This window comes from Volvox carteri (genome assembly GCF_000143455.1).
Source record: "Volvox carteri f. nagariensis unplaced genomic scaffold VOLCAscaffold_117, whole genome shotgun sequence".
In the NCBI taxonomy this organism is placed as follows: domain Eukaryota; kingdom Viridiplantae; phylum Chlorophyta; class Chlorophyceae; order Chlamydomonadales; family Volvocaceae; genus Volvox; species Volvox carteri.
This window is the reverse complement of record NW_003307660.1, coordinates 1,323-15,127: the sequence shown is the minus strand read 5'-3', so window position 1 is coordinate 15,127 and position 13,805 is coordinate 1,323. Positions and strand designations below refer to the sequence as shown.

At 57.2% G+C, this 13,805-nt stretch overlaps 2 protein-coding genes across 2 annotated transcripts in view; one reads left to right on the top strand and one right to left on the bottom strand.

Annotated features, from left to right (window-relative positions):
• The window catches only part of VOLCADRAFT_100398 (uncharacterized protein), a gene marked incomplete at both ends in the record, with an annotated part of 9,181 nt that extends 1,555 nt beyond the window's left edge, over window positions 1-7,626 (bottom strand). Inside the window, 16 exons of the mRNA XM_002958979.1 lie at window positions 186-260; window positions 563-675; window positions 1,248-1,276; window positions 1,709-1,827; window positions 2,117-2,306; window positions 2,829-3,054; window positions 3,315-3,516; window positions 3,664-3,876; window positions 4,692-4,770; window positions 5,226-5,434; window positions 5,987-6,112; window positions 6,438-6,627; window positions 6,889-6,982; window positions 7,119-7,221; window positions 7,353-7,406; window positions 7,513-7,626. Of these exons, the coding sequence (XP_002959025.1) occupies window positions 186-260; window positions 563-675; window positions 1,248-1,276; window positions 1,709-1,827; window positions 2,117-2,306; window positions 2,829-3,054; window positions 3,315-3,516; window positions 3,664-3,876; window positions 4,692-4,770; window positions 5,226-5,434; window positions 5,987-6,112; window positions 6,438-6,627; window positions 6,889-6,982; window positions 7,119-7,221; window positions 7,353-7,406; window positions 7,513-7,626 (2,136 nt within the window). The remainder of the gene's footprint in view (window positions 1-185; window positions 261-562; window positions 676-1,247; window positions 1,277-1,708; window positions 1,828-2,116; window positions 2,307-2,828; window positions 3,055-3,314; window positions 3,517-3,663; window positions 3,877-4,691; window positions 4,771-5,225; window positions 5,435-5,986; window positions 6,113-6,437; window positions 6,628-6,888; window positions 6,983-7,118; window positions 7,222-7,352; window positions 7,407-7,512) is intronic.
• A 215-nt stretch (window positions 7,627-7,841) lies between these two features.
• On the top strand, window positions 7,842-10,291 carry VOLCADRAFT_108433 (uncharacterized protein). The gene is made up of 3 exons (XM_002958991.1): window positions 7,842-8,116; window positions 8,678-8,773; window positions 9,410-10,291. Exons 1-3 carry the CDS (start codon window positions 7,997-7,999, stop codon window positions 9,485-9,487), a joined length of 294 nt encoding a protein of 97 aa, XP_002959037.1. The 5' UTR covers window positions 7,842-7,996; the 3' UTR covers window positions 9,488-10,291.
• Window positions 10,292-13,805: the final 3,514 nt, after the last annotated feature.

The window sequence follows — 13,805 nt, the reverse complement described above, 5'->3', positions numbered from 1 at the left end:
GGGGGGCGAGGTAGAGGGTGAGGGGTGGAGAATTCGACATGTATATACACAGAGAAGCGAAACAACCGTGCCGAGACACGTCCACAGTTCCAAAGCCCCCTCCGCTGCCGTTGTATCCCACAGCAGCGGTAACGACGTAGGGTAAGGGGACTCCATGTACGGCGTACAACACACACACTCCTTACCTCTGGCATGCTGGTGCTTGGAATGGCCACACAGGTGTCATTGCTCCGCACGTACCCGTAGTCGCACTCCGTGTCCTGAGTACATACATACAGAAGCACAAACGCACATAAGAACATACATACATACATACATACATACATGCATATACATAAAGAATGCCAAGCGGATTCTAGGTTTCGGGCGGCGGGTGGGACGGACACACAGAGGCGGTTGGTTACTGCAGTGCGACCGTTAGGTAACCGAATGAAAACCGACGAAGAGGTAATATACATGGTTATTGTTGGACCACCCTCGACCACCACCTATTCCATCATCACCACCATCCGAACCCCACCACTGCCCAGCAATTGACCGACCCCATCGCCGACCGACCCACCAATTGCTTTGTGCAATTGCATGTGCCCCGCACAGCAGCCTCAGGCCGCTTGTAGTCCGGACCGTTGAAGCACTTGCTGTCCTGCTTGCGGCGAGTGTAGTCCCTCTGCTCGCCTGTTCATAGCGGGAAGGGGGGGGAGAGTTCGGAGTCTTGAGGGGGGAAGGAGGGAAACTTGTCATAGTAATGCAAAAGAAAGGTGATGCAAAGGAGGAGATGGAGGGCGGAAGGGGGAAGCATGTGCAAGCGTACAGGTAAGAATACATGAGCACACAGACACACTCGAGGCCCCCTGGTTTCGGAGCGGTCTTAACCGCGGTTTTCCTCGGCGGATAGTTCAGCTCTGTGGTGGGCCCGAGAGCTTTCTCCGGGTCCCTCGAGGGGTTGGGCGGGGGGGGGGGCCGGAAGACTGTGACGAAATGTCCGGGGATACTATCACCCACATGAGCATGCAATTAACAAGCATAGACTATATATATATATATACATAGCGACATCAATTCAGACAGACAGGCAGACAGACAGATAGACAGACCGTTATAGTAATCAGCCGCACTCCCCTAAATTTATACACCCTTCACTACTAACCTAGCACACATTTCCTGCCAGTGCCGTTGATGGTGGGCTGCCACCAGGTCTCAAACTCGGTGTTAGGGTTGCACACAGGCCAGCCGATGAGATCCTTCACCTTCAGCGCGTACATAAGGCCCTCGGTACCTGTTGGGGAGGGGTCGGGGGGGGGGAGGGGGGATCAGGGGTTGGGGTTTCGAGTGGTGTGTCCGTGTGTCTCTGCGTGCGTGTATCCATGGGGATATAGTAGACGTTACAATTAATGTGAATGGGCGCGGATCACACGTAAAAAAGGGTACGTGTTACTCATATGTCGTACAGCATATCATCAACCGCCAACCACCACCACCGCAGATGAGAAATCTGCAGAAATCATCATCAAGTAGGACACAAATGTCAAACGTCGCGACAGACGACCACGCTGCATCCCATGCAATGGTGGCGCTTATGGTGGTTATGGTGTCTAGTATCCTGGAGGGTATATCACGGGATCTGCATCCGCCGATCGGTGTACTTTTCTGAAAAGTCGTGGTACAACATGGTGGTGACGAGGGATGGGCGAAGGGCGGGTCCACTCACCGGTTGAGATTGAGTGAGTCATTCTTCGGGGCCCTGCCGTGGATGATGACGGTGGGCCGCTGTCCATCCGGCTCTATGCGGATGTTGTCCACGTAGATCGGCTTCTCCAACTTCACTTTCTGCGGAGGGGGGGAACAAATGCGATGAAGTGAGAAGTGAACTGCCGGCGGGGGGGGGGAAGAAGGGAGGGAGGTTTGGGGCGGGGGTTTGAGCGGGACAGGCGGGGACGAGGAGCCATAGGAGTGACAGAGGGGGAGGGGGTTAAGATGGGCGAGCCCTGGAGGCAGGGTACGACACACACACATACACACACAGGGCGCACCACACAGAGGAAACACCAGGGATGGGTGCCTCCACAAGGTCACGCCCCCCTCCTCCCCCTCGCCCTCCCCGCCGGGCTCCACCCACCTCCCAGCAGCGGCCATAGTCCATGGAGAACATCACCTCCTCTGTCGTACCGGATGCCGTGTACCGCTCCAGCCCGGGGTACTTGGCCATCACGATGACACCCCCCCAGTCCGCGAACTCGTAAATGTACGCCCCCTCCGCCACGTCCTCCCACGTCACACCGCCATCACGAGACAGCCACGTGCACAACCTGTACGATGTGTTGGACAGGGGGGCATATATCTTCACCCCTGGCAGCTACCCGGCGAAACCCTGCCTTCCCCGGTATTATTTCGGGGCACCCTCATCTAGTCACCCTAGTCAATTTCTCAGTGGATCGCTCAGGTTCCGCACCCACCACCAGCATCCAATGAAATCTGCCGGGTCGACAGCGGCCCAACTCCATTCCTGGTCAGCTCGCGAGTCCCAGGTCACCACCGTCCATCGACTAGGGGCACTCTCACCTTCCTTTACCCAATCGGATGGAGCATGTACGTATGTATGTATGTATCTATGTGTACATGCATGTCTGTCTATGTATGCGATACGGTATGGCGGACACCCAAGTACAGGTTGTTTAGAGCACGCGCATGTTTGTTTGCCGTACATATCCTCATCAAGATCACCCCCGCAACGTTGAGGTTACTGCAATGACACCACACCAAACACAACTCTTATAATCCCTTTCCCCCAGCTTTCCCTCACTCCCCAGGGCCCCCCCCCCGTTCCTCACCCCGGACTAGTCTGGTCCAGTCCCGAACCCAGGCTAGCCAAATTGCCGGTGGCCATCACCAGCCCGGGCGCGGAGGTGCTCGAGTACACCCCGGGCAGCACCACACTGAACTCGTTGGCCGCCCCCATGCCGTTGAGATGCAGGTACCAGGGCGCCGGGCCGGTGCCCATGCAGCGGGGGTGGCGGACGCGGGAGGCGTCCACGCGGATGCGCTGCCACCGGCCACCTGCGGCGGGAGAGGGGGGAGGGGAAGACGAACCACGAGCGAGTGAAGGGGGGCCATGACTGGGGGCGAGGGAGATAAGTGAGGAGAGGAGGTGGTAGGGGCGGCGGCGGGTTGGGGGTGGTAGGGAGGGAAGGAAATATCCACAATAACAACAACAATCACAGTCATCATCACAACCACCACCGCTACATCCACCACCAATCCAAGCACGAGTTCCCCATATCGGATTTCCTCTTTCCCCCCCCCCCCCAGCCTCTCACCGGCGCTGTACGTGATCCGCGTCTCGATCAGCGGCTCCCCCATCAGCTCGGAAAGGTCGTAGTAGGGGTCCCCGTAGTAATCCAGGTAATCGCCCGTCATATCGGAGGGCATCATTCCCCCGCCTCCCCCCGTGGGATCCGTGGAACCTGTACTGCCGTCCGTGGAGGGGTACGGCACCACCTGGTTCGTAATGTAGATACCCTGGAGGCCGGGGGGGGGGGAAGGGAGGGGAGGAAGAAGGGGGGGGAGGGTTGTAGTGGGTGAGGGAGGCGAGGGGCAGCATTTTCTCCCGTGTCTTTTTCTTGACATTGGCAACTCTGATCCCTCCCTCCATAAGCCTCGTCTTACCGGCAGCCCCTCAACCCGAGTGAAGTCCGCCGTGGCTGCAAGGGAGCCCTGGAACACGTTGGTCAGGCTGAGAGAGAACAGCGCGTGGTGGGGGCCCGCCGCGTACACAGACGCCGCGGACATGGGCATCATCATGCCGCGGTCCACACTGTAGTCAACGATGATCAGAGCGCCGCGGCCGTCGTGCGTCTCAACCAACTCATAACCGTCTTGCTGCGCGCACACGTACACACATATACACGTGCGTTTGGGTGGGGGCGGATTGAGGTATGTGTGTGGGATTGGGGAGAGAGGGTAATTCATGCAAGGATACATATGCAAGGATCAAGTGCAGACAACTGCCAACGTCCAAAAGGGGTTTGACCAGGTGCGGGGTATTGGGGTTAAGGGTTTTAGGACACACACACACACGAGTTTCTCAGACACTGCCCGCGGCGCTTCATGCAAAGTTCACCTTCTCGACACGCGGCATGTACGACATGGACAACACTGGACATGCACGCAGATTGTACACACGCACATACATACATACATATGCACGGGCAACTACAAGTCACACCTCCAACACATGCGCGGCTCAGGCCCTCTAGTAAAAGATATATCTGCATCCGCACCTTCCGTGCCGAGGTTAGGCACTACTAGGTTAGGCACTACTGGTAATGCACACACCGATGCTCCCGGAGGTTACGGGATCGAGACCTGTCAGGGTCGAAAATCCTTCCGATTGGGTAAAGGAAGGTATAGCGCCCCTAGTTGATGGACAGTGGTGACCTGGGATAACGTTGACTTCCGAGCCGACCAGGAATGGAGTTGGGCCGCTGTCGACCCGGCAGATTCCGTTGGGTGCTGGTGGTGGGTGCGGAACCTGAGCGATCCACTGAGAAGTTGACTAGGGTGACTGGATGAGGGTGCCCCGAAATAATACCGGGGAAGGCAGGGTTTCGCCGGGTAGCTGCCACGGGTGACGATATACCCCCCTGTCCCACACACACACACATACATACATACATGTACACACGCATCCTCACCTCCAGTGCCGCCGGCAGGCAAGCCCTCACAAAGTTGGCACCCCCATCAACGGAGGTGAAAAGGGTGATGTAGCTGCCGCTACGGGAGGCGGGCATGGCCCTGAGCCCGGACCAGGACGAGTAGAAGTCAAGATCCCCCCGGGGGGGGAGAGGGGTTTGGGGTTTTTAGTATGTGTGTATGTATGTGTGCATGAATGCGGGAGGGTATATTTGCATATGTATATGAAACTACATATTGTACAATATATGTACGACATATGCCTGTAGTGCACACGCAGGCACACGCACACATCCACATGCGGAGATCTGTTACTCTACTTGATTGCAGATTGCAGACAAAGAACTACTACCGCGCCCCCCACCGCACCTTCTCGCTCCTCTCCCCCCACACACACCGCACCCCCACCCAGCGCCCTCTCAACCCACCCACGGCAGAGCCCCCTTCACCACACACGCCGAGCAGTTCAACCCTACCAACCCAAACCCCCAAACCCACACACACACCTCACACCCCCGACCCACCCACCCACCCACCTGCCATCCGGGCTCCTCTCGCAGCTGTTAGCCACCGCCAGGTACACCGACCTCCCCACCACCTCCAGCTGGTTGCCGCAGGGCACCCGGACTTCCCAGCTGTCGAACAAGTTGGTGGATGTCACCAAGCTGATGTCCTTGTCCCACGTGTGGTCGTAATCCTCAACGTTGAAGTAGACCGTGGCTAAGATGAGGTCGTTGGAAATGTTCTGGGAGAGGGACGGAGGGCATATGTGGTGCATATGTATATATATTATGCATGTACGTATGTACGTATATACGTATTCGTATATGTATATGCATGTGTATATGCATATGTAAATGTATATGCGGAAGGGCCGGTAAGAGGCGAGTTAATGGCAAGGATGGTGTGTAGTTGGGTGGATACGGTGGGTGACGTGATAGCGGTGGGCGAATGGTCCGTTGGATTAGTTGGTAGGTAGGTAGGTAGGAACGGCAAAGGTATGTCGGACGGACATACATACATGACCGTGTATCCGTGCGTCGTGATGAGAGACAGACATTAACCATATGTGAACATTCAAGACGGGAGGTGGAAATATATTACAGTGTACAAATGTACATGTGCAAGATACAGAAGCGACCCCACGACCATGTAACAACAACAACAACAACATGTGCAAGATACAGAAGCAGCATAGAACCAGCAGCCGAGAAAGGGTGTGGAGACAGGACAGGGGCCCCAAGCAGATGGAGCTGTGTGCGTGTGTGTGCGTATGTGTGTATTTGTAATGCCGTACCGGCAGGTCCGGGCAGTTATTGTCGGGGCAGAGATTGGCTCCCCAGTCGAAGTCCACGAATCCAGCTATTTTGCCGCCGGTGACGTCCGTCAGATTGCGCCACGGGGAACTCGGATCGAATACGTTCTGTGTGTACGTATGTATGTATGTATGTGCATGAGAGGGAAGGGGGCAATGGGTTACAAGGAGAGGCACACAAACTACGCGTGGGGAAACGCAACATACACAAAAGCGATTTGGATCACCAAACGCATCTACCAAAGTGAATCCACGGTCCCCCAAAATTCATTCCTCCAAAATACTGTACCACTCACCATTTTTCCATCAATGATACCTTCCCACCCCATGAACACCGCCCCACCCCACAGGCGACACCCCACCCCATCACCTTCCCACCCCGCCATCACCCCCCCAACCCAACCCACTGCTCCATCACCACCTCCCCGCTCACCGTGTTCACCAGGAGGTCCCTCGGGCAGTCCAAATGGACCCTCTCCTTGACCCTGCACGAGGCCCGCTTCACATGGAGCAGCAGCGAGGTGTCATTACGAGGGTTGAACCGGAGGTCCCGAATGTAGACCCCAAGTACACCGCCAGGGTACGACACGTTTCTCAACGTCTCCCCCTTGTCATTAGATATCCTGTGTCGTGTGGGCGAAATGAAAGTGAGAGAGGGGGAGGATGGGGAGGAAGGGGACGGGTAAAGGGAACCATTGACGATAAAAGGGGGGTGAGGTATTGAGCTAGGTGACGTTGATGATAATCATGCAAAGTAAATACTCAAACCGCCGATGCGTTCAAAAGCAGCGCCGGGGGGAGGTGAGAGGGAGGTGAGGGGGGCAGCGCATACACACACGTATGCCCTCTTTCCCTCCACTCCCCGCCCGCCCGCACCAACCCACCACATAGATGATCCAGTTCCCATGAACAACATGTTGTTAGGGTTTGATTTCTGGTGGAAAACTTTGAAGATGCTGAAAGTCTCCGAGGAGTCCGCTGCGCGGGGGGAAAAAGGAGAGGGAAAGGAACGGTATCAAAAAGCGGCAGAATGTTGGGGCACTCTTTGAGCTGGAGGGGCTCGAACCCGGTCTACAACCCCCCGGCCCCATTTCTTCCGCTCGGAGGTGCGCACCGACAAGCTTTGGCGTGAACTCGTCAAAATTCGAGCCTCCGTCCTTTGAGCGCCAAAGGCCGCCTTTGTCCGTTTTTACATTGTAAGTCATCGCGAAGACCGTCTGTGGAGTGCAAGGGGGGGAAAGGGTTCAAAATGACCTCTGAACACCTTCGTGGCCAGCCGAAAGTCTCGTACAAATACCCTAAAGTCGGCATCTGATGCTGCTGGCTGTGTCTAAATGAAGTCCCTTACCTGGTCATCGTCACCAACCCACTCTAGGTCCTCCACCGGTGCGCGCGTTTGGGTCTGCAGTCACACCCATCAGAATGCTTTTGATTTATTACTGTAAACCCAAGCTGGGAGGCCGTCTCGGGACCTTGTTCTATCAAGAACGGGATAACTGCAGCCTCACCGCTTTCAGAGGAGTGCTTGGAATACTTAATGGCTGGCATTGAAACTCCTGCAGGCTTCGTCCATGATCCGTGAAACCGTAGGTTGTGGCCGCCAGGCCGATGACCAAAAGCATAATAACGAAGGTGGCCATGGTCTTTGTGATAGCGCGAACTATATCGCACATGCAAGACCCTAACCTGCCATGCTAGTCAAATATTGCTACGGTATATCCTGGGAGGAAGGTGTACTGACAACAGAAAGCAAATTAGCTGGGGGAAGGTACGGCCATGTACGAAACGCGGCACAAAACCGCAACCCTAATGCAGCGACCATATGCTCATGCGGTCGTTAGGGGTGCAAGCTACAACTTCGTCAAAATGCCAACGTAGCCAATAAACTGCAGTTAACATTCTTCCCTTGGCACACCCCACGACTGCTTGCCTTTGATTAGATCACACCTTTCTTTTTCATAGCACCTGTACGCGAATTTTTCTGTTTACGCCATGGCAGATGATGGAGAGACAGCCACCGTTAAGGAGCCCCTAGACCTTATTCGTCTTAGTCTTGACGAGCGTATTTATGTGAAGCTGCGCGGCGAACGTGAACTCCGCGGCAGACTGCATGTACGTCCGGTTGCAGCCAAAGGCATCTTAGCACTTCATCGTCTCCCGCCGGCGACTGGCGTTCACAAAGTTGTGTATGCCAGATCATTGAATACCTCTCATGTAACTCTTTCGACACATAATTATTGGGTATACTGTATGGGCTATTTCATACTCTGCGGTGTCTGCTGCCTCGGTCCGATCCTCGTTGCTCCACCTGGATCCCTACACGACATGACGTTGCTTTGTGCCGCAATCCCTCCAGAACGCATCTGTTCCTTACTGGAATGCCCTCGTGGCAGCCGCTCGGTGAACGGTTTCCCGCAGTCTAGCCCTCCTCCCCCCCCTGTTTGCGCCGTGTGCCTGTCGTGACGGCCGTGTATGCACGTCGCTCCACTCAGTTCCTGAACACTCCGCAGCAGTCGCCTCAAGGTGCTTACCTTTGCACCACGGAGTTCCACCCCGGAGACGGCATTCGATACTCCAGGGGGGCGTAGGTAGACTCCACCTCGTCGTCACTGCGAGCGTCTATGTTAACTGCCCATCTGCCGTCTCGCTGCTGCCTCCCGCTTACCCCGCCAGGCCTACGACCAGCACCTCAACATGATCTTGGGGGAGGTGGAGGAAACGCTGACCACTGTGGAGATCGATGATGAAACGTACGAAGAAATCATCAAGGTGGGTGATCCTCCGGGTCCTGTCCCTCCCTGGCGCGGTGGCGATGCCACCGTATTGCTATCAACAAACCTACCACAAACGTAGCTAATGGCAGCAAAATTACGCTGAACCTATGTCTACGGTGTTGGCGAAAAGATCCAGTATCCGTTTGATGAAACCTACCTTATTGGAGCATGCGGACGGTGGGTCCCTCGCAACCTGGAGGGAGGAGCCAGTGAGCAGCCAGTGGGCAGTGGCGCTCAAGGGCCCTTGGCACTGGCTTGAGCACGTCCTTTGGTCGCAAGCTGCGCTAGCCACAATGGGCATATTGATATTCCAACTCCAGATTGGCTGAGTAGTATGCGTAGAAGTGAACGATGTATGAAAGGAGGTTTTAGAGAGAGCATCAAGGGAGGTTTGGCATGTTGGTAAGGGCCCAAAACGATGGACCCAAATGCGTCAAGTCGACGTTCTGGGTTCATTGCATGGGGAGGCTCACGGCTCAGGGATATAGGATCAGGACCCGGTGAAGTGATCCGCTTGGGGATGACAGACTAGACATAGAAGACAGCTTGGGTTTGGTTGACTGCTGTGCACAAGGACCTGCAAATCACCCTGTCAGGCGCCTGCCTCTCCCGGCTGTTCCCTGCCCCACAGACGCAAAAGCGGGTCATTCCCTTCCTGTTCGTGCGCGGCGATGGAGTCATCCTGGTGTCGCCGCCTCTTAGATCCTAGGCTGCCGTCCGCATCGCGGCTGCGCCGTGCTCCTGTCACCGGCGGCTCCATCGCTGCCAATGCGGCCCCCTTAATAGATATGGAAAGGAGCCCTGTGGCGTAAGATCTTGGCGTAAGGAGCGTTGGGTCCCTGAAGCTCCTGAACATTGCTGTTAGTGCAGGCAACATCTGACACGGCGAAACAGCCTTGCCGGGAGTGCAGCTGCTTCAGGCCTTTGCCCGCGGGAGCAGTACTACCCGCACCTGATGTTGCTGCTACAGGTGGAAGCAGCTGTCGCCATGGGAACCATGACCCGCATCAATCCGCTTATTGGCATGGGCCTGGGATATAGCGGGCAACCTAGTCCAAGAAGGCGCCGGCGCAAAGCCTGGCTCGCTTCGGGGTTACTTAATGGCGCTGGCTCCATCTAAGGGACGCCGTCCTGCCGTGCTAATCCAGCTACCGCTGCAGCCATTTTCTCGGTGCTGCAGCCCGCCGGTACTGCAGGCCGCCGTGTTACGCCCAGGCGCGAAAGCGACCTCTGCAGATCGACATCTTGGCCGGGGCGCCTGAGGCTAGTAATGCCGTGGGAAAGGGAATGTGGGAGCGGGGTTTCCAAGCTGTGGCTCAAGTAGCCCTAGGATGCCGCGGGCGTGACCTGCACTCCCCAGGGAGACCGTCCGGTGAGCGAGGCCCGGTGCTCTGATTGTAGTTTCGGGTACTTGAACGGACAAGCACGCAACGACATCGTGGCTATGAAACCACGCCGCGGTGGTGTACACGTCCAGTAGGCCAAGACCTAGCCTTAGTGTGGCAGCGTTGAGGAGCTCGGTGGCTGCATAGGACCTCCGGGTCAAGTTGATCGGTCCTTGGCCGTGGCGTCTTGCTGAGGTTAAAGCTGGGATGAAGATAGCGTGACGCAGGTGCAGGCCCTGGCCAGGCTGTGCACTTCCTCGCCTACATCGTGAGTACGCCAATCTTTTAATGCGCGCTAATCCACGTTCTACACGGAGCCGCATGTTGGCTTGGCGGTATGCTTCTTGATATGAAGAACAAAACAGTAAGGTAATAGTAAGCATGTTTTATAGAATGATGTTTGCTGCGGCGGTTACCCGCGTTCTGTGTCTGCCGGTATGGGGCGGCCACGAAAGTGGGCTCAAGGGAAAGTTGGGCATGAGGAGTACCTCTGTCCTGGCAGCTCTTGTGAAATGCAGCGGAGTCCGGACCTCCTGATTGAAGTTGTGAGGTGGTTAAATGGGTAATGAAGTCCCGATACCGCCCTTGCGGAAGCACTACGTGCATCGACACGTACATTTGACGCTGATGTGGGATGGTGGCATCACTGGAAGGTGTCAATGTTAGCAGTGCAGGGAAGCGAGGAGTGTCTTAAAGCAGTCAACGCCCGGGCAGCGTATCTGGTTCCTTGGCATTTTCAGGGCCGTGATAAATGATTTTCCCAGGTCCTTTGTCGGCTTTTTCTGGCCTCTATCCCTGGTGGTCTGGTTCTCTATCCGGTCGGATTTCACTGTAACGCATCCATTTCTTCGATACGCCTAGGGTCGCTTCTCGGGCCTTTCCGAATAATTTCCTAGGGTCCCCTAGGACCCTTCTGCATCCCAGGCCCGGCTGAGCCTGGTTGAGCTGCAGAAGCAGCTGAGCATGCGCGATGGGAAGACAACCACTGACTTCATTCAGCAGGCAGAGCAGCTCTGTAGCAATATAATTGTGGCCAGCGGCCAGTGGGACGAGAGCACGATGCACCACGCCATTCTCCATGGCCTGCCTCCGCAGTGCACCATCACCGTCGAGTTCACGATGTATCAGCCCAACTTAAAGAACCCACAGCTCGTGCTCATGCTGCGTGAGAAGGAGAACAACCTTAAGACCCAAGCAAGCAAGACCAGCCTGGTGGGAGCTGTCGGCCCTGGCCGTGCTGCCAGTGGAATCGGCAGCACCGCTGGTGCTGCAGGCACCGTGGGGGCCGGCGACACCTGTCATTACTGCAGACAGCCTGGTCACTATGTTCACGAGTGTCCCATAAAGCAGGTGGATGAGTCCGTCGGCCTTCACCGCAGCAACACATTCGAGCAGCTGCACGCCACCGGCAACATCAGTTGAGGCAGCTGCAACCGCCACTGTGACGGTGGCGGCAGGGGCACTGGCAGCGGCAATGGCGGTAACAGCAGGGCCGACGGAGCACGTGAATGTGGCCGTGCTCGGTGCGGCAACAGCCACCATGGCGACACTGCAGGCGGCAGCAATGGCAGCGGCTCGGGCAGCAGCAGAAGCAGCTCACGCCAGAGCCGTGCCCCAGTGCTGGTCATCGACCGCAGTGGAAGCAGCTCATGAGTCACCCTCGACTCAGGCTCACCATACTACCTCACGGGTGACCGCTCCTGCTGCACAACCATGTCCCCGCCGGCGCGCCACGGCTAATCGGGTGGGGCAACATGTCGTGGGAACAGGGAAGCTGCACCTGCATACTCGTGATGGACACAATGTCCGGCTGCACAACGTGCTGCATGTCCCCAGCTCGGGCCTCACCCTGACATCTGTCGACCTCATGAGAGGTCGACAGACCTCATGACACGCGGCTACTCAGTCATGTTCAGCATGGACAAGACGGGCTGCTGGTTCTCATGCATCAGCCTCCTGCACAACAGCCCGTCTATAACCACATGGAGTGAGCATGGATGTGGACCTGCAGGTGCCGACCGACATCACCGTCAATGCCCTCAGCACCACGGGCGACAGAGCTGGCGGGGCCCAGGCTGCAGGTAGCAGCGCTGGCGGTAGTGCCGCCACCATCACCAGCACCCGTGGCGGCAGCACCGCCGGCAGCCACACCAGTGGAGGCCAACTGAACGGTGACAGCAACGGCAAAGGGCAACCAGGCAACGGCAGCCCCGGGGCCACTGAATGCTCAGTCACCGAACTTGCGGCAGCACAGCGCCTGTACTGCCAGTATGGTCACCTCGGTTACCGCGTGCTGAAGCAGCTGATCAGCAAGCAGCTGATGCAGGGACCACAGGTCACTCCAGAGGCACTATGACAGGCGGTGGAGGCCGTCTGCGAGGCCTGTGACACCGTGAAGGCCACCACAACCGCCCACCCCAGCCGCAGCAACCGGCCGTAGCACGCACTGGAGGTCGTACACTCTGACCTGTGCAGGCCCATTCCGACCACGGGCCGAGGGGGCGCACGCTACTTGCTGACGCTGCTGGATGGTGCCACTGGTCTGTCCACCGTCCACACGCTGGCCAGCAAGAGCCAATGGGTGAAGTGCTGCAGGACATGGTGACGCAGCTGGAGGCCCGCCACCCAAACCATGCACGGGTGCACACGCTGCACAGCGACAAACGTGGCGAGTACGTCGCCAAGCGACTGGAGCAGTGGCTGTGCCAGCATGGCACCGCACACACCCACTCGGCACCGTACACCCCAGAGCAGAACAGAGCGGTGGAGCGACTCAACCACACACTCTTTGACCATGTGCGGGCGATGCTGCATGACACAGCACTCCCGGTCAGCTACTGGCTGGAGCCTGCACTCTACACCAATCTCCTGCGCAATGTGGTCCCCTCTCAGGGCCGGGAGGCCACACCGTGGGCAGCTTATCATGGCGTCCCCCCCGACGTCAGCCACCTCTACACCTTCGGCTGCCTGGCCTACATCCACATCCCAGCCAGCCAGCAGGACAAACTCAGTCCTCGTGCAAAGGCGGGAACCTACCGCTGACCGGAGCACGGCATGGCCACCCACCGTGTCCTCGTCGAGGGCAAGGTGACCGTGAGCAGTGACGTCACCTTCGATGACAACCGCCACGGGCCGGTTCACAACGGGCGGGCACCCTCTTCGGCACTAGCCCCGTCTGCCCCGGCGGCAGTGACCCCATCAGCGGCTCTACACCGCCCGCCATGCTGCCAACCCCAGTGGCTACCCCACCCCCGGCGACCCCAACACCACCCCTTCCATCACAACACCCGCAGTCAACGGCAGTCCCTGCACGTGCCACAGCCCCGGTCAGTGACGGCCTGCCAACCCGACAGCAGCAGCAGTGGCGGCGGCGGAAAGTCGGGAAATCCACCGCTGCTCGGGTGATAGTGCTGACAGCGCTAAGTCTAACATGCCCGACGGCAGCAGCGGTGGCGGAGGCAACAGTGCGGCGCACACTGCCAACGACATGCTGGTGACGGCAGACAACCTGCAACCTGCCCAGTTTAAATGGGGGGGACTAACGGCTCACCTCGACTTTAATCACAAATTTAGATGCTTAATTCTCCATACTGACATTCTCCTTACACTTCGTCAATTGCTTATACTTTACTGTGCAACAAC

What these genes read in the sequence shown, in the direction of transcription:
- VOLCADRAFT_108433 (XM_002958991.1), top strand. Translation starts at nt 7,997, where the DNA reads ATGGCAGATGATGGAGAGACAGCCACCGTTAAGGAGCCCCTAGACCTT. An exon ending in AACTCCGCGGCAGACTGCAT is followed by an intron (nt 8,117 to 8,677) that starts GTACGTCCGGTT and finishes TTACCCCGCCAG; the next exon opens with GCCTACGACCAGCACCTCAA. An exon ending in CGTACGAAGAAATCATCAAG is followed by an intron (nt 8,774 to 9,409) that starts GTGGGTGATCCT and finishes CCTGCCCCACAG; the next exon opens with ACGCAAAAGCGGGTCATTCC.